This window comes from Myotis myotis, unplaced genomic scaffold (genome assembly GCF_014108235.1).
Source record: "Myotis myotis isolate mMyoMyo1 unplaced genomic scaffold, mMyoMyo1.p scaffold_m19_p_2, whole genome shotgun sequence".
Lineage (NCBI taxonomy): Eukaryota > Metazoa > Chordata > Mammalia > Chiroptera > Vespertilionidae > Myotis > Myotis myotis.
In genome coordinates this window covers 89184355-89210780 of record NW_023416324.1, presented here as the reverse complement: position 1 = coordinate 89210780, position 26426 = coordinate 89184355, and the positions used below count along the sequence as shown (strand labels likewise).

At 46.4% G+C, this 26426-nt stretch overlaps 1 protein-coding gene across 12 annotated transcripts in view; it reads left to right on the top strand.

Annotated features, from left to right (window-relative positions):
• The window catches only part of RREB1 (ras responsive element binding protein 1), a 194817-nt gene that overhangs the window by 92859 nt on the left and 75532 nt on the right, over positions 1-26426 (top strand). For 11 of the 12 annotated variants that reach the window (XR_004973991.1, XR_004973990.1, XM_036349144.1 and 8 more), the window contains 3 exons: positions 17475-17592; positions 23665-23787; positions 24400-24612. Coding sequence is in view for 10 of the 12 variants with exons in the window: in XM_036349144.1 (XP_036205037.1) it covers positions 24442-24612 (171 nt within the window). In the remaining 2 variants the exon portion in view is untranslated. Of the gene's footprint in view, positions 1-17474; positions 17593-23664; positions 23788-24399; positions 24613-24805; positions 24908-26426 lie in introns of those variants that run through there. The other variant, XM_036349146.1, reaches the window with a different exon arrangement.

The following is a 26426-nucleotide window of genomic DNA, read 5'->3' as shown; positions in this document are numbered from 1 at the left end:
CTGCCCTCTTATCTCTGAATGTCAGCTCACCTAGCTCAGGCCTCAGCTCTCTGTGGAGGGGCCAGTCCCACATGCACTCAGTATCTCCGATTTTTCACCAATAAACTAATCCCATAGTACCAAGACCTTCCCTTCCGAGTCCTCTCCTTTTCCTCACTTTCCAAGTCTCTAAAAAAGCACTTCACCCGCCCTCCTTAGCAGTCACCACTCTAGTGTCCCAGGAAATCGAGCCTGTGTCAGAAGCAACTTACTCCATAGCTCCCTCTTGTTTGTTTCAGGTCCGCAAAGTTCTTTGAAAGATGTTCAGGCTTACCTTTCCCTCTCTATTCCCTTTGTTCCCATTTTAGTCAGTTCTCCTTCTCCTGCACTCCCATACCATGTTCAAACAGGTTTCCTTAAAATTTGACGTTATTTCTCCCCACTGCCCCAGTTCCCCATAATTTGTCTCCTCCCCTCCCCCAGCCTCTGTAATCAGGACCTGGCTTCTGGTGGTCCTTACTGGGTTTCGTCTCCTCCACCCTCCCTTCCACCTGATACCCTTCACTTACACAGGCCAGTGGGGTTTTTTTGGACTCAATTAGTATTGCATAGATAGCACAGTTCTCTTAAATTCTTGTTTTCTTTTTCTCCTTAGCTAGGTGGTGAGCTCCTGGACCCCTCTCCCCCAGTCTAGTAGTAGATCAATAGTTACTAATAGAGGTAACTGACAGATGTATTTTTATCATCAATAAATATTTGAGAGCCTTAAGTAGAATATTTTTCCCAAAAAAGGGAGAGAGATTTCAGGGCCCATTGTTTATTTTTTCAGAAAGGCTTTTTTTGTTTGTTTGTTTTCACCTTCAAAGGACACATGAGTAAACAAGGACAGGCCAGCCCCTCCCCCAAGCACCTTTTAATCAGTCACTTTTCCCACTCTCCTCGTTATGATTCTTAAATTTTATAGTTAATATAATCCCTTTTATAGACAATTTATTTTATTTATGCATTGCAATTTAAGAACTGCTGGGTACATAGAAGACTCAATTTTAATTTTTGGCTTCTATTTAAAAGGCTCACTAACGCCCCTATTACTTTTTGTTAATTGCAAAACAAACATCCTCCACAAGACCACACACTATTCTGGGACCCCTTTGAGATTCCCAGGAATTGCTAGTGCTTGGGCCACATTTACACCTATAGGTGGATTCACAGGAAACCACCTCTGTGCCTTTGATGGCCTAGAGATGGTGATAGTACATGCATTCAGAAGTTTTAAGCTAATAGTATCAAGAAGCTAACTCTTGTTAGTCTTCTAACCGTTATTCCTGGCATAATGAGGAATAGAACAAAACCACGGAAGCACAGTGACATAGATGGGGCTCACAAGGATTCCCCCACCCCCACCTTCCTTTCTGTAGGATGTTCTGTTCTAGAATTATAACTGTTTGTAGCAGGAATTGGGAGATTGTTTAGAGGATTGATTTCACTAACTTTTATTGAGTTATTGCCATGTATGTGTCAGATACTGTTTAAAGTGAATTACATGGTTGATCTCATTTTCATAAGAAAAAGGAAGGTTTGAAAGTCTGATCAAATTTATGGACTCTTTCTCCAAAAAAAATGAATACCACATAAATTTTACATACAGTTTCAAGGGTATGAATCTCATACATGTTTATAGAACCTGAGCGTATTGCCCCTAATAGGTAGCACATAAGAGGCTCATATTTATAGAATGAACTAGTAATCAAGTGCCAGGCACTGTCTATAACTAGATATAAATTGGGGGAGAAAGGGAGGAGAGCAGTTACATATCTTTTTGTTTTTGTTGTTAATCCTCACCTGAGGATATTTATCATTGATTTTTAGAGAGTGGAAGGGAGGGGGAGAGTCACAGAGAGAGAGAAGCATGGACTGGTTGCCCTGACCAGGACCAGGGATCAAGCCTCGAGGATCGAGCCTCCAACTGAGGTACATGCCCTTGACAGGAATCAAACCCAGGACCCTTCAGTCTGCAGGCCAAAGCTCTATCCACAGAGCCAAACTGGCTAGAGCTAGTTTCATATCTTAAGAAGGAACGCAGCTTGATTATTTTCTTTCTTGTATATTTTGTTAAATAATTTTTAATTACAAAAATCAACTGTACAGTGACATTAAATTGCTTTTATTGTTTTGAAAATCACCATATTCCAGTGACACATATCTCACTTCAGGTTGCATTTTCCAGACTTTACCCATATATTATCAGAACATAGAATGCTTAAATGTACTTACTTGCTTTTTAAACTTGATCTTACTTTAAAAATGTTTTCTCATGTTTTCATACATTGACCTTCACATTTGAGGTGGGACCAGGCCTGAGCAGGTTTTGGGTAGATGGGGCAGGGTGGTGATGACTCACCTGGGAGAAGTCAGTCTGGTTTAGATGTCCCTCTGTTGTTGGTTTCATGGGTTGTTTCCCTTTATACATTGAAACTCTGATAAACACCTGGAAGAATGAAGAATCATAGCGAAGTAAGTTACTCCTGGGATCAGCTTATGATCCCCTCCCCTGCCTGCAGGTGAAACTGTACTGGACTATCTTTGTTTCTGCCTTAGGGCTTTAAAGTCCAAGGACCAAACCCAACAAGGACTACGATCTTGTAATCCAGGTTACTGGGGAAAGAAAAACTACAATAAATGCTGTGCTGTCCAGTACAACAGCCAAATAGCTGCTGACCATGTGTAGCCATTTAAGTTTAACTTAAACTTAAGTAAAAATTTAAAATTTAGTTCCTTAGTCACATTCACCTTATTTTAAGTGCTGACTGGTCATGTGTAGCCAGCAGCTACCATATTGGACAGCACGTATAGAGACTGTTTTCATGTTATAGAACTTTCAACCGGACAGCTTTGCTCCAGAACTAATCAATTCCACAAAATGTTTCAGCTCAGTGTCTAACATGTTAGTTTTATGTAGTAGACTCTTTGAAAGTTAGAGGACAGATTTTGTTCTTGTTTTATATTTGGTAAAAATTTTTTGTAGACTTTAACCTTAAGTTTAGGCTTTTTAAGCACTTTCCCCCATGTGAACTGCTTATGATGGTCAGTCTTCATTAGCAGTTTTCGTGGTTTGACGATGGTGCGTGTGTTTACAGGGCCGCGTGTGTTATGTATTTTGTAATCACAAGTGTTTCATCTTCTTGGGCCTGGGAGACCCTGGCCCTCCTTTCCCATCTCCACCAGGACCTTCTTTTCCCTTCTGCTCCTTCTGTCTATGGACATTCTTAGGTTTTCTTTTCAACAGAACTATCTTAATCCTACTTCTCCATACCCTGTCCCTTCCTGCTGTATTCTCTCCTGTGTGGGAAATTTCTTCTGCATCCCTGTTAACTGCCTTGCCACTCATTCTGTTGGTAATGCAGGAAGCCCAGCATCTCTCTGGCCCTCATTCCTCACAGCCAGGTTGGTCCCTTGGTGAAATTTTCTGGACCCCTGTACTCTTTATGTCTGTCCCTTATATGGTATTGCAATAGCCTCCTAACGGGGTATGTGGCTCTCTAGTCGTCCATCTTCTAAACTGCTGCCCAGAGTTTTTAAAAATATGAATGTGATTATTTTACTCTGAGGTTTAAAAAAATAAGTGTGGGACCCTTCAGTGGGTTTCTATGGCCACAGGATATAAAGTTTATCCTGTGAGATGGAACCTTGACCTCTGCATAATTTTACCAGCCCATCTTTGCCATTTCCTGCATTCCACTCTCCCTCCTTTCACACATGACTGGTATAGTTGGGTCTCCCAAAGTCTTTGTTTTCATGGGTCAGAAACCTAAGGCAAAACTTTCATAGTTAGACATGGGATTGCTGCTTCTTCCCCCCGCAACCCCCCCCCCCCCACGCCCAGTAAGCACATTAAAACAGTCTCCACCATCTACTTCGTCATCTCATTTTAAAAGGGCATTTTAACCTTAAAAAAAATAATAAGAATTCAGCATTGTGAGACTCTCAATGAATTTTTTCATTTCACTTGAGAAGAGTGAAAATAGACATTTAGGAGCTGATGTTTTTGCAACACTGTGCTCCATCCAGATGTACCTCTTGAGTCTCCAAACCTTTTCCGCGTGCATTTCCTTCTAACTGGAATGCCCCGTCCTCTGAAAGCCGCATCTTTCCTTCAAGCTCAGGTTTGCCTTTGCCCTACTGGAGCAATTTCCAACTGGTGTGCCACAAGAACTTTTGAAACACACAGTACCTGATTATTTAGTCAGGGGCGCTGACCTCTTTCCCTTAGATTGTCAAATAAAAAAATGACAACAGCCAACACAACAGCCATCCAGTGTGAATGAATCAAAATTATACCTTTTTTTGGGGGGGGGTCAAATTTGCAAAAAATATATTTTTTGGTTTGCTGCAGAATTTTAGTAGTTTATGTGTGCCATAAGATGAAAGGGGTTGAAAATCACTGTTCTACTGCCCTCATGTTTAATGACTTACCTTCGGGGAGCCTTGCAGTCCTTAAAGTGTTTGACTCATAATCCATTTCCGTTGGATTGGAATTTAGTTCTTTGTGTCAGGTCTCCTTTGTCTCCCCAGTTGAGGGTCAGCCTTTGAGATACCGGCTCTGTCATTCACTTCTTGGTGGTTCTAACATCTGAGACAATAGACGATGCCCAAGGAAGATCGTCATCCTATTTCAGGTCTTCACATTGATACCAAATCTTGCCGTATGTCAAGGGTACAAAAATGGTATAGAACATCTTAAGCAACTGTGTTTAACCCTCACAGAGAGTACACGTTGTTCTGCGCGCTCTCCTAGGCTTTGGTTTGAGCACACTGAAAGCAGCAGGATGGCCCTGGACCTCAAGCTGCAGGAAACTAGAGAGACCCATTTCTGAAATGAAACCTGTTTGGTAGCTGAAGCCACAAAAATGATAAGTACAAAAAGTTGCTCAAGTTTTAAGGCCTAGCAACTTGGACGGATTAATGTGTTCCTTTGTTTTCTCTTTCTACAAGCTAAAAAATTTAACAGAGCATTTGCCTAATGTTGTGAATGAGAATAATATTTGACTATAAATTTGGGTTGTACAGCATATATGAGTAGCACGGTTCTTTCGAGATGTCTATGTAGAATAGGCAGAACCAGAATTACTTTCCATATCTATCTTCCAAATTCTCACCCTATTACATGAACACTGGGTAGTAGGGTACAAAAAAAGCCATCATCACAATTAGTAGTTTCTGTGGGTGAAGCCTTGCAAGGATTCCTGCCTTGGCCAGAGCACAGCATTAGGGTTAACTACAAGGAGCAAAAGTACACTAAGGGTTTTTCCTTACATCCTGCAAACAGCATTTTCACCATGGCCAGGTAGCAAATTGTTGTACAATCCATTAGATTTTTTTTTTCTCCCTTAGGAAAATTCTCTTTCCAGATTGGGAACATTTCAGGATGTCACTGGTCTTTAATAGAGTTATGGAGAAGTGTCAGTTACAATTCCAAATCTGTGAAGCAACCAGGGCCACTCTCTTGAGTTGTATTTTGAATTCTGCGTTTTGCTTGTGGGGCTGGCAGAGTGTGAAGTTGGGTTTGTGGGAACATGTGCCTGGGTGTAGTGGACTGCTTTTTCTTTCCCGAGTTGTAATGAAGCATCTTAAAGGGCTTTGGAAGTTTCCTCAGGCATATTTAGTGAGCACGGTAGATGCCGTTGTTTCGCAAGTTTTCTACTTTCTTTGTCTGTACAGGTTGTTCCTGACTTCATGGCTGGGAGGAAATTGAGGATGTTGAAGAGTGCTTGCTGTTTGGCCAGTGGGGCTGAACCGGTTAGCTGGCTCCCGTTCTCAGATGAGCCAGTGACAGGGCCAAGTCCTGTGGCTATAGGAGAGGGGCCACACACAATGCAACGTTCTAGGTTTTGCATGGAGACAGTGTGGCTGCTCAGGTCTCTGATCACCCTTTGTTACTCCATTATCTAGCATCATAAAAAAAAAAGAGAGATCCTAAAAATGTTGGCTCCGTTTTTTTTTTGTTTTGTTTTGTTGTTTTGTTTTGTTTTGTTTTATCGGCTTCGTTTTGAAGTGTTGGCATAGAGACTGGAGTTGTGGATTTAATCTGTAACCTGGTTTCTGTCACTTACTTGCCACCATTTTCTCCACAGCCTTGCCTTTCTATTGTCATCTCCAATGTCATTCATTACACCATTGCTTCTCTCTCACCCAGCCCTCTTACCTCTGAGATTTGAGGGGCTCGGGGGTACTTAGGCAAGGACATTCTTCTTTTGAATTGACTTTAGAAAGATTCCTTATACTCCAGAAAAGGAACACTGGGGGACTGTAATTTTAAACATCTGGTCTTATCACTCTCTGAACCCGTTAACCTCACAGATGCGGTGTGATGCCAAGAAAATGCAACTCCTGGCCTTGAATGGCAGGGAGTCAGGGTCCTCTGCTCTGATGTGTCACCTCCCTGTGGCCGTCACATCCCTTAAGTGGCACACGTCCCACAACTGCCTTGATTAAGAAGTGGAGTTTGATGCTATTTTCGAGCCTGGATATTCACGGGAGTGCTCATAGCATTAGGCAGGTGGAAAGGGCTTTTGACACCGGACCTAAAAACATGCCAGCATTCCAGCATAGTTGAATGCATACGCCGACTCAGGCCTGGGAGGGACATCAAAGATCATGTCCTCATCACTGTGCCGAGGAGGGGACCATTGTATTCCAGGCCATTTGCTTATGCAAGGAAGCACATGGTGTACTGTTTGTTCTGTGCTCCGTTGGTTAAAGGGTGTTATTAAATGCTACTGAATTATTTTAATGCTGTTGTATAAACTCAGAGTTTACTTGAGCTACCGTAACTAACTTCTGGGGTATGTGGACTTTGATGAAGATAGCGCTTAGGTTTGCTGCAGACGGAAAGTTAAATAATGTAGGTGAGCCCGGAAAGTGAGTTCTCTTTCTTGGAAGTGGCCAAGCCTCTCCCACAGTGAGGCACGGGGATTGCTGGTACATTGGACTTGGAGACTTTCAAAGTTGGAGCTGAAATGGATGCTGGGTAGGTGTTGCTCGGGCATGGTTCCAAGGTTCTGGAGGCCAGTAATATTTTAAACAAGTCAAACAGCCCCTCTAGGCAAGCTGCAGGAAATCCAGCCCTTGGCTTGGTGTTGCTGCGTGGTCAGCGGGAGATAAAAGTGTGGACTGTTGGAGGCAAGGCCCCTCCTATCAGTGGATGGCAAACTGTTAAGGAAAGATAAAAGGAAAGAGCAGGGATGTTCTTTTTGAACAACAGGAGGGTGCCTTTATCACAGGCATTCAAGTAAAATGAAGGGGGTGAGCAAGAGGTCCTCCACTTAGATTGCAAATGCACTAAAGCAATTTCGTGCCATGAAAACACTGGTAGTGGCCAGCCTTTTTTCACCCAAAATAGTCCATTGGACAGAGTGTTTGCATTACATACAGCTGAAGAAATGGGCCTGCGCTTGGGTTTTCAAATCTTTGTGGTCCAGAGATTTTCCCTGTGCAGTGTTTGACCCACAGGGACCTGGTGGCAGTGTCAGGCTGTCCATGGGCCGAACAGACGAACAAAACAGCCCCGCACAGCAGCGATCTTGCTGGTGGGAACGCAGGCCAGCTTTCTGTTACTTGGATGAACTCTCACGCAGGTACCAGAGGTTATGGGAAGGGGACCTGTCCAACTGGTGTTGATCTCCCCTTTTAGATTTTCCATCCTGTTCTTTATAACCTGCAGGGATGGGTCGGGGAAGCATTTAGGAGCTTGTAGACAGGTATCTGTTTCTCAGGGTGGGGTTTGTAACATGTGAACCCACATTGAAAGGCCTAGGCATGGTCAGCGTCCTGTGTAATTTCAGTCAACCCGCAAAAGGACAGATGTGCCTTGGACACATTATGCTTGTTTCAGACCCTGCTGGGCGGGGGCTCAGCCCTTTGTGCTGGTGTAGCAGCAGTGTAGTTAGCTACCCGAGGGGGTGCAGTGGTCCTGAACTAGTCACCCTCCTCTCACCAGGTCAGGGGAAAAACTGAGAGGGCCCTAGTGCCTCAGACTTCCTCCAAGTGCCTCTGCTGGTCAGCTCATCAGTGCTGTGGGTGGGGACAGAAACCTGCCCACGTGCCACCTTCCCTCCAATGCCCGTCCCATCCCACAGTAGCTTTTGGGTTTTCCTCAGTTTACTTTAAGAAAATCCATTGACTTGCTAGTGTTTTCAATTGGTTGGCTTGTGATAAACACTCATCCCCCACTTATATCTTGGAGTATTTGTTTTTTCTTCATAGATACAGTGGTGAATAATTTTTTTAGAGGGGGAAAAGGTTATCCATTAGAAGGCATAGAGGGCAGGCCATCCAGTTCCTGGTAAATGCACCCAGCACAGTCATTCTCAGCTGACGGTCTGTAATGTCTGGTTACCCACTGTGAAACTTTGACCACAGCTGACGGCTTTTCCAGTGGGCGAGGAAAGAACTCATCTCCTCCTTCCACTGCCTTCTCTGAGCTATTAGGGTAGAAGCATTTCAATCAATGCTGTCTTTTACAAAACAATTTTGATTTTATAAAGGCTGTGGTGGTGCACACCCTGAATTCTGGGAATTTAAAGCCCAGATCCTAGGTTGACCACCTGCCCTAGGGGCACTTAGCTTGCCTTCCAGCTCCTCCTCAGGAAGAAAGTAGAGAATCCTGTTTCTGCAGCTGCTGACCCTTTACCAGAGCATGTCACAAAGGCCAGCCACAACCCCGGGGCCTATGAAAGAGTTGCAGGATATTGCCTAAAATCGTCAGCAAACTGCTACTGAACTTTACCCCAGCTTCCTCCCCTGGGCTGTAAATGTGACCCAAGGCACCAGAGCCACTTCAGAGTAGTGTCCAGAACAGTCCCATCACTGTGGTCCAGTTGCCTGGGATTCTGGGTGCTGGGTGTCAGCTGTGCTGTATGGAGTTCTACAGCCGGGAGGGAAGAGGTGTGGGAGCGCCTGGAAGAGAGCCTCGTCCTGTGGGAGCCAGCAGTGGGACCTTCCTTACTAAGACTGTGTGAAGTTGACCAGGGTTTGTTCAGCAGCAAACTGAAACAGGAGGGGTTTTATTTCCTGCTCATCACAGCATGTTCTACTCCTTATTGTCAATGGGATTGCATTTGTGATAAGCTAAATTATATTTCTATTTCATTGTTAAACTTAGGGGTTGGAACCGAAATTATTTTAAGACCATCAAACTGGCCCCTGCCCTCAAAGCATTGCAATCTGATAGGGGATCCCGTGGATGAATCAAAAGGTTGGGGAGAACTGGCCCAGAGGCTAAATAAATTGGAATGTAGGGAGGTAAAGAGCATAACATCAATAGCTCATCCTGGGGGGTGCTGGACCATTTCTTTGTTTTGTTTTTCAAATTGTGAGATAAAGTTTTATTTAGAAATTTACAGAGGAATAGAAGGGCCCTTGGAGCTTAGGAGGGAGAAGAAAGGCAGAGGTAACTTAAGCACCGAGGGGAAGAAAACAGGGCCGGAAAGGCATGGGCGTGCTCCCCAGAGGAAGAGCGCACTGTAAGCGTTTTAATTCCTTTGATCGATTTCTGTACTGCAAGGTATGGCGGGCAGTTACTATTAGCTTCATTTTTCCGGATGAGAGCACTGAGGCCAGAGACTTAAAGTTGCTCCGTTGGCGGCCAGCGGAGTTTCTAGTCCAAGATTTAGACACCGCAGGAAGTGCTTTTTAAGTTATACTACCGTGGTCTGTCCTCTGCTGCACACTTTGGAATCTTAAAGTATTATGGACAAGGGACCATCCTTTTAGAAGCCCAGAATCTAGACGTTAGAAGAATGATCCGATTTGGTCTCCCACCCAACTGCAGGATCCTCTGCTTTAATATCCCAGGGACAGCAAGCTCACTTTTTATGGGGCCTCATTCCATGATGGGCAGCTTTAATTGTTCAAAGCTCTGGTGTAAAGAATTTTGGAGTCCCAGACCTGCTTCTTTGTGTCTCTTTCCCAAACCTCATTCCTGCCGTTGTGGACACATGGGAAGGGTGCACCCCTGTTCCACACCCCAGGCTTTCAGGTGTCTACAGCCAGCCTTGCAGGTCTCCATTTCTTTATCTTCAATGGGCTGAGCATCTCTAGTTCCTTCAGACATTTCTTATTTTCCCTCTGACTTGGTTCCCAATTCTCTAGTTCTCCAATCACCCTTCTCTGAATAGGTTTTTAATGGTCCTCTTTGTGATGCAGCAGAAAGTACAAGAATTTTAGCCCTCCCCCTTAACAGCTGTGTAATACCCCGCAAATAATCTAATCATTACCTTACTAGAGGCCCAGTGCACGGATTTGTGCACCGGTGGAATCCCTCGGCCTGGCCTGCGGGGATCGGGCTGAAACCGGCTCTCTGACATCCCCAGAGGGGTCCCGGATTGCGAGAGGGCTCAGGCCAGGCCAAGGGACCCCACCAGTGCACAATTGGGGCCGGTGAGGGACCCCAAGAGGGCTCCAGGGCATGTCTGGCCCATCTCACCCAGTCCCGATCGTCCGGATGCCAGCAGCAAGCTAACCTACCAGTTGGAGCATCTTTCCCCTGGTGGTCAGTGTGTGTCATAGCAGCTGGTTGAACGGTCAGACACTGGTTGAATCTGACCGCATAGGATAAGATTTTGGGGGAGGATTTGGGGATAAATGTAAAGTGCCTAACAAATTTTCTGACTCAGTTTATGTCACAAATAGTCTGTGACCCCTAGTTACTGGGAAATGGACATACACTAGACTTCTGATACACTCTGACTTAAATTCCGTTTTCTATTATAGTAACATCTTCTTTTCTGTTATTTATTTATTTTTAATATATTTTTATTGATTTCAGAGAGGAAGGGAGAGGAAGAGATAGAAACATCAATGATGAGAGAGAATTATTGATCGGCTGCCTCCTAGCATGCCCCCTGACGGGGATTGAGCCCGCAACCCAGGCATGTGCCCTTGACTGGATTCGAGCCTGGAACCCTTCAGTCTGAAGGCCGATACTCTGTCCACTGAGCCAAACCAGCTGCGCTTCTTTTCTGTTTTTAAACTCCTCAGGCAGGGAGTGATGTGGAGGCCTCTCCCTACCCTTTTTGATAAGCCCACAGAGCAGATCCCAGGGTGGGGTGGGCTGTGGACTTAAAAACTCAGTCCCCTGCAGGACCCTCCTCCTGAGACTTCTGCCTGAGCCTGAAAAACCCTTCCCTGCCCTGGGGGTAGGTGAGGGTGTGGTAGGCCCTCTGCCCAGCATGGGTGCTTCCTTATTTAGGCTCCCTTGGCTGCCCACCTTCTTCCTCACCGGCTTCTTTGGCAGAATAGAGAACCATAGAGGTTTCTGCTAAGTTGGGCAAGAAGGTGATGAAGTAATCAGATCCTGGTGGCCTGGCAGAAAAGCAATGTTTAGGAAAAGACTGGCTCACCTGGGGAGAGGGACATGGCCCTTCCCAGAAGAGTAGGGCCCAGGGTGACACATGGCTGCCATGTGGCAGCTGTATCTTGGTTTCGTGAGTCTGGCAGTAGTTAGTTCCTGTCAGTAAGACCTGCCCCCAGGAGAGCTGCAAGGACTGGAGTCTGCTTCTTCATAGTCTTATTTACAGACAGAAGAGCTTATAATCAGGGCTTTGCTCCTTTTCCTCCATCTGAGGAAGCCAGGTGCCCTTAGAGATGCAGGAAGAAGAATGGGGTGTCATAGGATAGTTTTATCTAGCACATACCAGAAAAATCTCTTCACCTTACCAGCAGTTCATATTTTAAGTAGTGAATGGAATCTGACTTCATAGAGACATTTGGTAAGCAAAAACCCTGGCTTCAAAATCAGCCCTTGCCTCTGCTGAAATTGTATGCACTGTAACAACTAAAATGCCCAAATTATTTCTAAGGGAGAAACTGCTTCCAGCATGGAACCTGTCACTTTCCCATGAGCCACTCCTTCCCCCTCTTTCCTGAATATCAGTGTCCCTTTACCCATGACAGAGAGCCGAGCCTTTTGAGAGGGTGTGTCAGCAGCTCATGGTGGTCCTACACCCACTGCTCTCGGCGGCTGGGATGAACTCAGTTTCATTTTTCTTCCTCCAGCTGTGAGTCCCATTAAGACAAACCACAGTAGGTGGTGAGGTAGTTCTGAGGCCCAGGGGGAACCGTGCAGAGGCCTGCTTTCATTGGGGTTGTCCTCCTGGACTCCCCTTCCTCACCCTCCTCCTCACCCTCCCCGGTGGGACCAGGCCTGAACAGGCAGTCGGACATCCTTCTCACAATCCAGGACTGCTTGTCCCCAACCGCTCGCCTGCCTGCTTGATTGTCCCTAACCGCTTCTGCCTGCCAGCCTGATTGCCCCCAACTGCCCTCCCCTGCAGGCCTGGTCCCCTCCCCCCCAACTGCCCTCCCCTGCTGGCCTGGTTGCCCCCAACTGCCCTCCCCTGCCGGCCTGATTGCCCACAACTGCCCTCCCCTGCAGGCCTGGTCCCCCCAACTGTCCTCACCTGCAGGCCTGATCGCCCACAACTGCCCTCCCCTGCAGGCCTGGTCCCCTCCCCCACAACTGCCCTCCCCTGCTGGCCTGGTTGCCCCCAACTGCCCTCCCCTGCCGACCTGATTGCCCACAACTGCCCTCCACTGCAGGCCTGGTTCCCCACAACTGCCCTCCCCTGCAGGCCTGGTCCCCCCAACTGCCCTCACCTGCAGGCCTGATCACCCATAACTGCCCTCCCCTGCAGGCCATCTTTGACCACACGGGGGCGGCCATCTTGCATGTTGGAGTGATGGTCCATTTGCATATTACTGCTTTATTAGATTATAGTAAATAAAGCTGAAGTCAGAATCGGTGCCTTGGTGGTTATTCTGAGAGTGGCTCCTTCCAAATCCTGACGGAAGGACGTTTTTCGGGGAGATCCTTGGTTTTGTGCTGCCTTTCATCCAGAATGGTGGGAAGAAGAGCGCTGGTTCCCCAGGCTGAGCCACGGTCCCCGGGGAGCTGGCACACGGACGCAGGCGAGTCTCCGAGGCAGCAGCTCCTGGCCAAGGCCCACGAAGCTGCATTTTCAGAGTACATTTAAGGTGCACCACATAGGGACCTCCGCGCATTGAGAATCGCGCTTCTACAAAGGTCTGCACCTGCTGGGTGGCTCTGCTGGCTCTCCAGTGGCCGGTAACTTCTCACCTGGGACTGTAAGAGTTCCTTCCCGTGGTGTTGGCTTAATTTTGGGTCTGTGCACTTCTGGCTACTCACTCCCCACGTCACCAGAGCTTCCTCTTGCTCCAGGTGTGCATTCCACGTTCACGGAAGCAGAGGTGGCCCGGAGTACATGGGTCGCTTCTGAGCTCGAGCTAGCACCGGGGGTCGGTTGGATCCAGCCATTGGACAGGACTGGGCTGTGTGGCTTCAGCAGGGCCTGGGGGCTTCCTTCCCGTCTCCTTGTCTGGGTGCCTCTAGAACGCAGCGGCGTTGGATGTGGAGTTCCCCATCCCCTTGTGGCAGACTCCTGCCCTGTGCAGTGAATTTTTAGTCTGAGGTGGAAGTCCAGCCCTGTCCTGCACAGAGAAGAAGGCAAAGGTGAAGGTGGGAGGGGAGAACTCCTTTTTCCTACTAGAAACTGGAGGAAATGGGAGGCCAGGCGCTGAGCAGCCTGGAAGGGCAGAAATGACTCAGAATATGATTGTGAGAAGTCAGAGAATGTGACTGAGGGGAACACATCTGTTCTCTCTAGCCCTGTGCTAGGAGGTGCAAATTTTGTGCAAAAGAAACTTAACAGAGATTAGAAACTGGATTCACGTTGCTCTCCCCCCATGATCTTGGGGGCACGTTGCTTAACCCCAACACCTTAGTTGTCTCATCTGTACACCTAATAGACTGTTATGAGATGAAAGCAGGCGACGTAGTATTCAAAAAGTATTAGCTGCTCTGGCCGGTTTGGCTCAGTGACTAGAGCATTGGCCCTCAGACCGAAGGGTCTCGGATTCGATTCCTGGTCAAGGGCACGTACCTCAATTGCGTGTCACATCCCACCCCCATTTGGGCAGTGTGCAGGAGGCAACCAGTCAATGTATCTTTCTCACATCGATGTTTTTCTCCTTTCCTTTCACTCTCTCAAAAAATTAATGGAAAAAATATCCTCGGGTGAGGATAAAAAAAGTATTAGCTGCTGCTATTATTTCAGAGTTCAAGTTTGGAACTAAGAATGGGGTTAGTGGGAATCTAGTAGTAGAAAGTGGTCCCTAAGGGATGGGGTGGGGAGAAGAATGTTCAGAAGAAACTGAACAGAGAGTAACCATGGGAACTTGTGGGCAAGAAGGCCAGAAGGTAAACTGAGGGCAGAGCATGGAGGGCTTTCACTTGCAGGTTAGAAAGTCTATTTTCTGCAGTCTTGAGGCAGAGGTCAGAAGACAACCCACAGGGAGGCTCTTGTACCTGGTTATAGGTATAGTCCCCCCACCCCTGCACACTTTGTTTTCTTGAACGTGGGCCAAGAGGTCGTCCCCCTCTTCTTAGGGGTCCCCTTGAGCAGCTCTGAGTGCCTGATTGTGCAGGGCCTGCTCAGTGTGACACTCGCTGGCCCCGTTGGACCAAAGCTCATGTCAACAAGGGGGGAGGGTGACTTGCATGGGTGTCGCCCTATCCAAGGCATAGAGTGCACCCTAAGCCAAGAAACACATCCACTTCCTGGAACTCAGAGCCGTCATCGCAGCTGTCTTGGGCCTCAGAGCACTCGTGAGGCTGTCCTGGTTAGAGGAGATGGTTTTGTCCTGTGCTTGGCAGGCAGGGGAGAACAGGCAGTGCCATGCTGCGACATCTAGTCTGGCTTGGTTCTGTCCCAGCTAGCCAAGATGGGAAGAAGGTTTCCTTTCTGCCTCAGCCCATCCTTCCGGAGATGTTCTTGCTGCTTGTTAAGCTCCGTAGCAGCTCACAGCATCTTAGTACCTGAGCTCCTCTGAAACTCTTTTAGCCTTTCCTGGTTGGATGGGACTTGAAGCAAAACAAGCTCAGCACAGCAGCTCTCCCGGTTTGGTGTTTGGTGGTGTTGTAAAGCTCACTGTTATGTGTGTATGGGGCTGGGGGAGGGTGGGGGGGCGTCTTCTGTCATCCCAGGCATCTAAACTTAGCCATCTTCCCTGGGGTCCTTGGGAAAGATTTTAGATTCCACCTTAAGAATCTGTAGGGCTTCTAGAAGCTGGATAGCTTTGTTTCTAGAGCATTTTCCATCTTTCCATCTCATTGCTATCTCTGGGACCTGGTTCTTTCTGGTTTTACATAGCATTGTCCCTTATCTCCTCAGGGGTGGGGGCTAGCCTTATCCCCCTCATCCTCACAGATGGAACTCTGCCATCTCCAAGTCATCCTGCTTCCACTAGACCTGGGCAAGGCCTGTGTGGGAATGCAAAGCCAGAAACTCAGCATCTTCCCTTTGGGGCAGGAGCCTCCCCAGCCTGCTTATTGCATTTCCCCTACAGGCATCATCTAGGGCGCAGCCTCCCTCACTGCTTTTTTTTCCCTTCCCCTTGAGGCAGTGTTGATAGAGGTAAGGGGTATCTTGAGTTTTCTTCCAAGAACTGTCCTGTACTTTTCCGCTCTCTGAGTTCTATGAATCCCTCCTGCCTGGTGGAACCCAGAGTAAACAGGGTAGTGACTCTTATTACTCAGCTTGGTTGCAAGACATTCTCAATATTCAAATCATTTACATCCAGAATCAGAGGATGGAAGTTGCAAGGTCAAATCTGTCAGGTTGGCCCGTTCCTCCCCTGAGTTCCCAGTGTGTGCTGAGAGGTTACAAGTATCTTTTTTAATTGAGGGGAAGGGCATATGTCCAGATTTTGAGACTCTTAGTTATATTTTGAAATTTTTTAATTCCAGAGACTTGTCTCTGTGTGTTTCTACATATAGTTTACGTATTTAGAGATCTTGATAGTTCCTAGAAAAAAGTATGGAGCCATTTCTCTCTATACTTTCTTCCTCTTAAAAATGTGCCATTAATTAAAAACGAATAACAAGAAAACCTTGCTTGTTTTTTGTTGTTGTTTTTACAGTGTTTAATTTCATCCTAGGCAGCTTTAAGTTTAGATGGGTGGGGATGATATAAAAGGATGTTTTGTTCCTATATTTCTGAAATCTCATGGGAATTTTAATAAAATTGACTTGATTCATAGTTTAGAGGAAGGTGGGTTATACATCAAGTGAAACCAAGATTCTTCTTACTTATCCTGCAGAGGTATCTGGGATTCCTGGCCTTCCTGATACTGACCCAAACGAAAAAAGAAAAGAAAAAGGTTGAGTGTAAAGAATGTGCATGCTTCTTCTGTAGGAGGGGCCACAGTTGCATCAGATCTCAAGGAGGGTTTTGCCTCTAAGAAACTTTGAGAATTACAGGGGAACGAGAGGTTCCGGTTCCCGTGGCTTGTTCAAAATGCAAAGAACTTTTCAAAAGAGAAAGGTTCAAAGTAAAAAGATGAGTAATTGAAGCAGTGAGGTGTAAAGAGAGAAACTGTTCACTGTGTCAGAAACCGTGAGGAGCTGCTTCTAACAGAAAGGGCTGGGAGGCTTCCTCCCCGCCACCCTGCGGGGCGGGCAGAGGTTTGCCACCTCAAGTGCTCAGTAACTCCATGCGGACAAAGTAAGAGTCGAGATGATAACTGGGCATTCACATGATGGGGCAGCCTTTCTGACTCCAACGGGGAATAAACACGAGAAAACATACCAAGCAAGTATTTCTTGACCGGTTTTGTCTGTGTGGCCATTTATTTTACTTCTTTAGTTTTTACTTCCCAGTTTTTCACTCTTCAGTTTAGCTATGGGGTGCTGTTTTTCAGAGACTTAGAGAGCGTGGCCGAGCGCCATAGCTCTGGGAAGTACTGCCTCCCTGTTTTCTCTCACTCTGTGGAGGGCCCAACATGGCTTTCTCCCCAGACACACTTTGGAGGCCTTTGGCCCCCAGAGCAGACATTCTCAAGCTCCTGAAGGACCCATGCAATTTGAATAATTTGCTGCATTTACTTGACAGAAAATAAAAATATGCATTTGTTCCTATTTGAGCTGTTATGGACACTTCTCCCATCACTCCCATTCTCTTACACTGAGGAACTGTTTAGTTCCATATTTTTCACTTTCTTCAGCTCTTCTTTTTTCCTCCCTGTTTCTGATAGCACTTAATCATGCCTCGCCCTTCTCTACCCTTTCAACTGGCCATCCATCAGCATTCACATGCCATTGAGATGCTCGAAGCTCCGCTTGGAACTAGTGGTCCGAGCCATTCTCCGGTGACGCTGCCCGTGGCATGGCTGGGGCATGCTGTGGGAGCCTGTCTGTCCCAGGCACGCGTGACCCCAGTGGCTCCTGCTCAGAGGCTAATGGAGGATTAGGTGGAATCCATCCAGGAGCTGGAAGCTTGCTTACAAAGTGCAGGCAGGGGGTGGGAAACGTTTTGTTGTCTCTAATTTGTGACTCCTGGTGGTATTAAGTGGAGAATTAGAGAGATGGGACCATTTTTGGTGTTGACTCCCTTATAATGTCACCTTTTCTCATTTTGTAGGTTGCTCCCACTCTGCTCCAGAGGTGGTGGCTTTGAGGTGTGACCCTGCCCACATTTGGGCCCAGCTAGCACCAGCTCCTCAGTAAGGAGGGCCAGCTTGATAAGACAAAGAAAACAGGTTGGTTAAACTTTATTGACTTTCCTTGAGTCACAGTAACTTTGAATGTTGAGTCTTCCTTTCTCTCCCTCTCCCGCCCCATGTTCCCTTTGAGTTCCTTCCCCTTCTCCAGGTCCCCCAGAGGCTGTGATGCACAGCCAGGGTGAAATTGTAGCTGAATCGCTACTTCTTGACCTGTTGGACCTGAGGTGTAGGATGAGAAGTCTCCAAAAGGGTGCCTAGTGTTTGTCTCACAAGAAAGCAGCACTTCATAAATCCCATCTCCTGTTTCTCCCTGCACACCCCCAAATCCAGACTGCTAAAAGCGGATACCAGGCCCGTCCACCTGGCCATGTCAATGAAGATGAGGATTTTTTTCATATCTGTGATTGGGAATTTCATCTGAGTTCTGAATCCTCTCTGATTCTAGTTGGAGGAGATTGTATTAGAATGGGACCAATAATTTCCTATTATTATTATTATTATTATTTGCAGTGGGGAGGCTGCTGTACAGGATGCTGTCAGGGAATAGAAATGGGGCAAAGGAGAGAATAAAAAATTAATACTATAAATATAAATAAAGAAAAATACGCTTTGTGAATGGACCTTTAACTTTTTTTTATTATTGATTTCAGAGAGGAAGGGAGAAGGAGAGATAGTAATATCAATGATGAGAGAAGAATCATTGATCAACTGCCTCCTGCACACCCCACACTGGAGATGGAGCCCACAACCTGGGCATATGTCCTGACTAGGAATTGAACCGTGATCTTCTGGTTCATAGATTGATGCTCAACCACTGAGCCATGCTGGCCGGGCTAAACTCTTAAACTTACGTTTCATTCCCAGAGATCAAGTATCAGTAAGTTTAGGTTAGTTAGTTTGACTTATTACTCTTATATAGTCTAGGACAGGGGTGGGCAACCTTTTTGTGAGTCCGTGCCAGAACCAGCAAAATCTCTGACTCAAAATTCTTCTGCTTGCCAACCCTAATTTTTTGAGAACATGTTACGCCTACTTGATATCTCTTAAGGTGTACGTATGTGAAGAACCTTGAAGAAATAATAAAATTCATTTGAGCAACAAAAACACAGTATATGATGATGAAAAATACATTTATTTTTTAGTGTATACATGTACACTGATAGTCTGACAGAAAACTTTATGACTCCGTTTGATATTATCAGTGGGACTTTTGCTGCTGCATCACTGATGACAGAGATTTTACATCAGATTTATATTTTGTGACCTTCAGAGATATGCACGAGCTACTACTTTCATCTGTCAGGCTACTCCTATTTATCAGACTTAACAAAATTCATCACTGAGAACAAACATTCACAAGGGTATGTGGATGAAACCAAAACACTGGTCGGATCTAGGGAGGCAGGGAGAGTTAAGGCAGAGGCATAGAAATTGCCCTTCCCCTCTCTCATCAATCCATGTCTATGGTCTTTAAGATAACTTGTTATGTAAAACTAGAGGCCCGGTGCACAAAAATTTGTGCACTCGGGGGGAGAGGGGGGTCCCTCAGCCCGGCCTGTGCCCTCTTGCAGTCTGGGACCCCTCGGGAGATAACGACCTGCTGGCTTAGGCCTACTCCCGCGTGGCAGAGGGCAGGCCCAATCCCTAGGTGCAGCCCCTGGTCGGGCTCAGAGCAGGGCCGATTGGGGAGTTGGGGTACCGCCCCGTCATGCACAGAGCAGGGCGGATCGAGAGGTTGCGATGCCACCCTCAGTCACGCTCAGGGTAGGGCCGATTGGGGGGTTGGGGCACCGCCCCCTGTCACACTCAAGGCAGGGTTGATGGGGAGGTTGCGGCGCCACCCCCTGTCACGCACAGAGCAGGGCCAATCAGGGGGTTGGGGCTCTGCCCCCTGTCACGCACAGAGCAGGGCCCATCAGGGAGGTTGGGGCTCCATACCCTGTCACACACAGAGCAGGGCCCATCAGGGAGGTTGGGGCTCCATACCCTGTCACACACAGAGCAGGGCCCATCAGGGAGGTTGGGGCTCCATACCCTGTCACACACAGAGCAGGGCCCATCAGGGGGTTGGGGAGCTCCCCCCTGTCATGCACAGAGCAGGGCAGATCAGGGGGTTGGGACGCCGCCCTCTATCACCCACAGAGCAGGGCCGATCAGGGGGTTGGGGCGCTGCCACTCTCACACTCAGGGCAGGGCTGATGGGGAGGTTATGGCTCTACCCCGTCACACACAGAGCAGGGCCCATGGTGTGGGTGGTTGCGGCGCCGCACCCTGTCACACACAGAGCCGCAGGGCAATCAGGGGTTTGGGGAGCTCCCCCCTATCAGGCACAGAGCAGGGCTGATCAGGGGATTGGGGTGCCTTCCCCTGTCAGGAACAGAGCAGGGCAGATAGGGAGGTTGTGGCCCCGCCCCCTGTCACACACAGAGCCGCAGGGCGATCAGGGGGTTTGGGCGCTGCCCCCTGTCACACTGATCCCGGTGCTGGGAGGCCTCTCAGCTACGCTGATCCCGGTGCCGGGAGGCCTCGCGGCTCTGCTGATCCCAGTGTTGGCAGGCATATTACCCTTTTACTATATAGGATAGAGGCCTGGTGCATGGGTGGGGGCTGGCTGGTTTGCCCTTAAGGGTGTCCTGGATCAGGGTGGGGGTCCCCACTGGGGTGCCTGGCCAGCCTGGGTGAGGGGAAGATGGCTGTTTGCAGCTGGTCACACACCCTTCAGGGTGGGGGTCCCCACTGGGGTGCCTGGCCAGTCTGGGTGAGGGGCTGAGGGCTGTTTTCAGGCTGGCGGGTGACTGAAGCTCCCAACTGCTCCTTTTTTTCTTTTTCTTTTTTATTCTGGGCCAGCTTTAGCTCTGGCTGCAGCTCTGAGGCCTCTGCTGCTGAAAGCAGGTATCTGGTTTGTTTGGGTTCTATAATCGAAACAATGTATAACTCCAGTTCTGAGATCCCTGCCCATTGAAAGCTGGTTTCTGGGGTTTTGTTTAGCTTCTATATTTGTTACAATGTTTCTTAAACTGCAAGCTCAGAGGCCGGCAAGGCAGGCGGGGAACGTTGCAGTCCTCTGTCACTGAAGCAAGCAAGCCTCATGTTCAGTTTAAGCTGCCTGGCTGCCGGCCGCCATCTTGGCTGGCAGTTAATTTGCATATCTCGCTGATTAGCCACTGGGAAGGGTAACGGTCGTACGCCAATTACCATGTTTCTCTTTTATTAGATAGGATTATTTATTTATCTAAGATGCACCTACACTGAATTTATCTGAAAAATAAAAAAGTCAATATTAAGAAAAAAATTGTAAATGGAAGATTATAAGACAGAGTTTCACGTGCCAGCAAAAGTTACTGGCGTGCCATGTTTGGCACGCGTGCCAGGGGTTGCCCACCCCTGGTCTAGGGTCAGGCTGGGGTAGGTAGAATTGACTATATTGGCCTCTGTTTAAATTAGCACGGGGTGAGCTCATTGTTAAAGTAGATTTTCCCCATCATAGAACCAGGTTCTTTCCCTCTTTCGCACCATTGTCCCAATGGAGAGTTCAAGTATAAGAGCAAACTGGAGTGAGACCTTGTAGTAGCTCCAGGGGCTCGTTTGGGTACCTCTGAAACAGCTCTTCAGAGTGCCCTGGCTCTTCAGTTGGTGTAGCTGAGAGTTTCCTTTTGTTAATTGCATCTTTAGGAAAGAGATAAGCAGTCTTTGTTTTAAAAAAAATGCTATTTACTTACCTTTAAACCAGGAAAAGGAAGTAAATGTAGGTGATCTTGGTGTCATCAGTGGGTTTCATCACACTTCATCCTAACAGAAGAAACCAATTTAGCAAGTGTCCTTGTCAGGACAAAATGGGAAACAATAAGTTTGCTTGACTTTTCTCCCTATGCTGGTTAGCTCTCTTGACTCTTGCTAGGTATTCTATATTTAAGACACTTAGGAAGTTTGCAAGAATGTGTCTTTGATGTTATAGTGACTGTGAGAAAAATTCTTACTGGCAATTTGGCTCTGCTTAGCGAATGTATTTTGTTAATTTTATATTGAATATTTCCCTCCTCTCCACTTTCTTTCCCTACACAATGATAGAATTAAATTAAATTTTTATTTTAACCTAAAATATTATATTTAGTCCTAAAGGTGTTTACTCTAACCTATTTTCAGATTTAGTAAACTTTACCACATTTTCTTTTCTAAGTTGAGTCATAGGACAAAATCAAGATCATCTTCTAAACTCATACTATAAATTGTTAGAAAGGTTAATTTTTTTACTGGCATAATTATAGTAAAGAAGATTTCTAGCCAGTTATTTTATAATTTGATGTACAATAAAACTATGGGAGAAGTATATTTTTAAGATGAAGATGGCCTGGTTGGCATGGCTCAGTGGTTGAGCATCGACCTATGAACCAGGAGGTCACAATTTAATTCCCCATCAGGGCACATGCCCTGGTTACGGGCTCGATCCCCAGTAGGGGGCATGCAGGAGACAGCCGATCAATGATTCTCTATCATCATTGATGTTTCTATCTCTCTCCCCTTCTCCCTTCCTCTCTGAAATCAATGAAATATATATATGCAGTTGGTTTTAGCCCTAGCAGGTTTGGTTCAGTGGATAGAGCATCGGCCTGCAGACTATAGGGTCTTAAGTTGGACTCCCCCTCTCTTCCTCTCTGAAATAAATAAAAATCCATAAAAATAAACTAAGATAAAAGAATGAAGATGGTTTTGGTATTGAAGGTGTCCACTTCTTTGAATCAAACAAATAATTACATGCTGATTGATTACAGTTCTAGGGGACTGATGATACTGTCGTTAGAAACCCATTACAAAAGAATTGAGGTGTGTGTACACTTATGGATGTACTTCCTTCACATGTCCTTTCTTAAAGAGAAATCTGCCAAATAAACTTTAAAGGCAGTTAAAAATAGGAAGTTTGAAGCACAATCTTTATTAAGTTTAAATGGTTTTCTGGCATGGGGAAACTTCATGGAAAGACAACAGCTTTTTTTTCCCCCTTTAATTTTGATCATTACTTTCCTCTGTGAGGAAATATGTGAGGGATGAGGCTGAATCAGTTGTCTTAAGGAGTATGTCTCTGCAGTTAGTCCTTTCACCTACCATTTGGAAAACCATTAGGTTCATATTTTCAAAAGTCTGTTAATAAGAAGGCACATTTTGTCTCTTGACAAGAAAAGGACTGCTCCTGACATCCTCTCTGACTTTTCTGGTGGGATTTTGGCTTTGGGATTTCCAAGCTCATGGCAACATCATTTAATAAAGTTATATTCCCAGGCCTCTCCTGCTCTGGTGCTGGGCACACTTGTAATTGCTCTGGGTGTTGCCACTGTCCTCTCCTCGGTCACATTGCCTAAAGTTGGAGGAGGAAACCACAGGAAGCCATGTTCTTTTTGGTATTCTCCTTAAGCATTCACTTGGTGGTGAAATAATGAGTGTGATGTTTGATGGCAGTTGAGGACTTGTGAGATTTACTGATGCACACCATGGGGGACAGGGTGTGTGGCTCACTGCAGGCTTCAGCTGTGAAATACCTTCCCAGATAAAACAAGGGAAATCATTTACCCGTAGACTTAACTTCTGGCCATACCTGTAGCCATCGACTACCAGTTGCAAGGGATGTAACTAGAAAAGGCCTGTAGAGGTAGGTTTTGATGTGGCTGTGGGTCAGTTTTCCCTTTGATTATTCTTTTCACATTACCTGGTTTCCTTTAGGTTTGACATAATACCTGCTGGACTGTGAGTCCAATTGGAGTCTGAGTGTCCCCATGCCCCTGTCTCTCTGCAGCAATGCAGCGGACCTAGGGAAGGACGCCAGGGGCAGAGTATGAAAGGGTATTTGTTACACATACACGCACACACAGGCACAGGCTTCAGAAAGTAAAATACCGCAAAATCGTTCTGTCTGTTGGGAGTGAGGGTGACAACACTATAGGGGACGTCAACCACGATATGGTTTTGGAAGAAAAAGAAGACTTAGAAATTGCCTCTTATTTGTGCTCCGTGTTCTCATGAATTTCATGGTCTGAGATTACAGCAAATAAATGGCTTCAATCTTTCACTAAGTGAAAATATATGCACTGAGTCTTTTTGCCTTTGCTTCCCTTCCAGTGTCAACGAGTGATACCGGGAGAAGAAAAAAAACGTGAAACACAGACTCATTTCCTACTCCACGTGGATGATAGCTATAGCAAGGGAAAATCTCATAGTTTATCAGTTGGGGCAGAAATGGAGGTAATTGGCAGTGGGCTGGATTTTCTTCTGTCCATTTTCTGGGGTATCGGTATATTTCCTATTTGTATTTTTTAAGAAGCAGTGTTTTTTGTGTTGATTTGAAATTTGGTCACAATTTGATAGGGTTGGCGCCTCAATTGCCTTATACAACTGGGGCCCATTGAAATCACTGGCTTGTGGCAGCAGAGTTAAGTGAAACCTGATGGTTCTTAGTTGTCAGGTCTACAACATCCCTGTAGTAATAAGTTAGTTAGGTTATTGGGAAGGTGCTGGTCAAATGGCAGCTCCCTGGGCTTCCTAATTGTTGGTCAGCCTTTGCCACTCTGCCTAATGAAAGATTAGTATTGGCAAAGAGACCTGCCTCAGGTGACTTTGGGAGTTGTGTTAGTGGCATACACTTAGAAAGGAAGTAAGGTTATTCTTTGATATGACAACACTCCATTTAGGTGAAAGCTTAAGTCGTTATGGGTGTGAGTGTCAGCTTAAATTGAAGGCAGAGGGTCTTAGGTATTTTGGCCTAACCTACAGTTGTGGTAGCCATGGCCAGTACCACCTGGCTCTGACAGAAGCCTCAATTTCCCAATGATCATATCAGCAATTTCCGATTTTCAGTTTTATGGCAGAGGCTTCTTAGAAGCTTAAACCCTTGTCCCAATGACGTCAAGTTCGCCCATTGGCTTGGAAGGTTCAGATTTGTCTTCCATCAACACCATGATGTCAGCGGTAATGAGTGTAGGGAAGGTTGCCGAGAATGGCGGGAGCCCCCAGAGCATCAAGTCCCCCACGAAGCCTCCAGGACCAAACCGGATTGGCCGAAGGAACCAGGTAAGCTTCTGTGGGCGAGGTGGTGACGTCTGGTGACTTCGGTCTCTGAGACGTTGGGAGAAGGATGTTCCCTTTAGCCTCAGCTTGCTCGGATAAACCTGTGGGTGTATTGAGATGTAAGCAGACATACCCAGAGGTGGTCATCATTTTTCAAGTGCGAACTTTTCATAGCTTATTTCCATTTCCTTTCATGGAGAAAGTTTCCTATGCTGTGGTGTCAATATTGGTAAAGATGCCCTGATTCTCTGCCCTGTGATTTTATTTGATTGCCAGCTTTCTTCATTTGATGGCCAAGGTAAAGAACTTAACTTAGTTCTCTATTGTGATGTTGTTCCTTTCCTTACCCAGCTGGTTGCTAAAGCCACCTCCTTGATTACTTTTTAAGTGTCTTCAGATTACGGAACAAATAAGAACTGGTTGTCCTGGGGCTACTACCCAGCTTCCCATCCTCGACAAAGCACAGAATTTGGCTCCAGAGAATTCCACATAAGAGGCAATTTAGTCCTTTTGAACTTGTAGTGGGCATTAGATCAGGAGAAGAAGGAAAGAGTAAATGAGTGGGCAGGAATACAGAGGATTAATGATGTAGTCAAAGTCCAGTCCCCTCCGTTGGGAAATGAGATGGATCTTTTAATTGACATACAAAGGGGGCACTTGCAAAGTGGTTGCTATCCTGTTAAGCAGCATGTTCAACGAAGCTCAAGGAGTGAGGTAGAGAGTACACAGTTCTCATTTCTTCTCTGAATTCATATGATATGAACAAATTCCTCCACATTTAGTTTTTGGTTTATCGGATTTAATGGGGTTATACCAAACCCACAGGGAGCAGGCAGTCTTAAATTTGTCTAGATACCAGAAATGGAGATGAAAGTAAACTTGCTGGGATTTTTTAAATTAAAATTTTTTTTATTAACAATCCTACAGTGACTGTTATTATACAGAATTGTCTGAGTACACCTATGATGGCTTTCTATCAATTCTTAGAAGTAAAACATTAATTAAGGCTTTCTATATAATTTGCCCTCCAGAAAAAGTTGTACCAGCCTAAAATCCCTCCAGTAGCATGCGAGAGTGTCTGTTTCTCCACACCTTTCTCAAGGCTGAACACTTGGCAGAATTAAACAGTGTTTTAGGGTTGGAGCATTGATACCTTTTTCTCTCTTTTTTTTTCCTTGTCTCTGCGTGCCTCTCTTCCTATGGGTCCTTGAGAAAATACTCAGCCTGCATGACTGTGGCCTGAGTCAAGAAGGAGTGCTAGCTCTGGGAAGAAAAGGTTTATTTTCACTCTCACATGACTGTCTGTCCATCCGTCTGTTCGTTTGTCTCTCTATCCATTCACTCGTTTCATGGTATATGCCAGCTCCTAATTCCAGCCAGGTACTGCACCATGGTGTCAGGCATTTCGGGATGAATGAGATAGAAAGGTCATTGTCTTCCTTTGCTGTTCTACCAGGAGTAAGTGGTAGGTAGGGATCACCTCCTCTTTAAGTAGCCCGGCACTGCCCCGCTCAGGCAGAGTCGGCACAAGTGTGGGCTCCAGTCCTTTCCCAGTGGTTCAGAGACGACAAGTAGAGCCATAGGAGGGGACACACGGCTCTTCAGTCCCTGGGTGGTAACTGGGAGTGACTGTGTAAGTGTGGTGCAGGACATGGGACAGGTGTGTGCCTCGGCTATTTGTCATCTACCCCCTGTGCCTCCAGGGTTCCTTGGGTTCTTTGGGGCACTGGCTCAGTTTTTGAAGGGGATGTCTGGGCCAGAGGTAAAAAGGGAAAGACAGTGCACAGGAGAAAAAACAAACAGAATGCAGTGGGGAG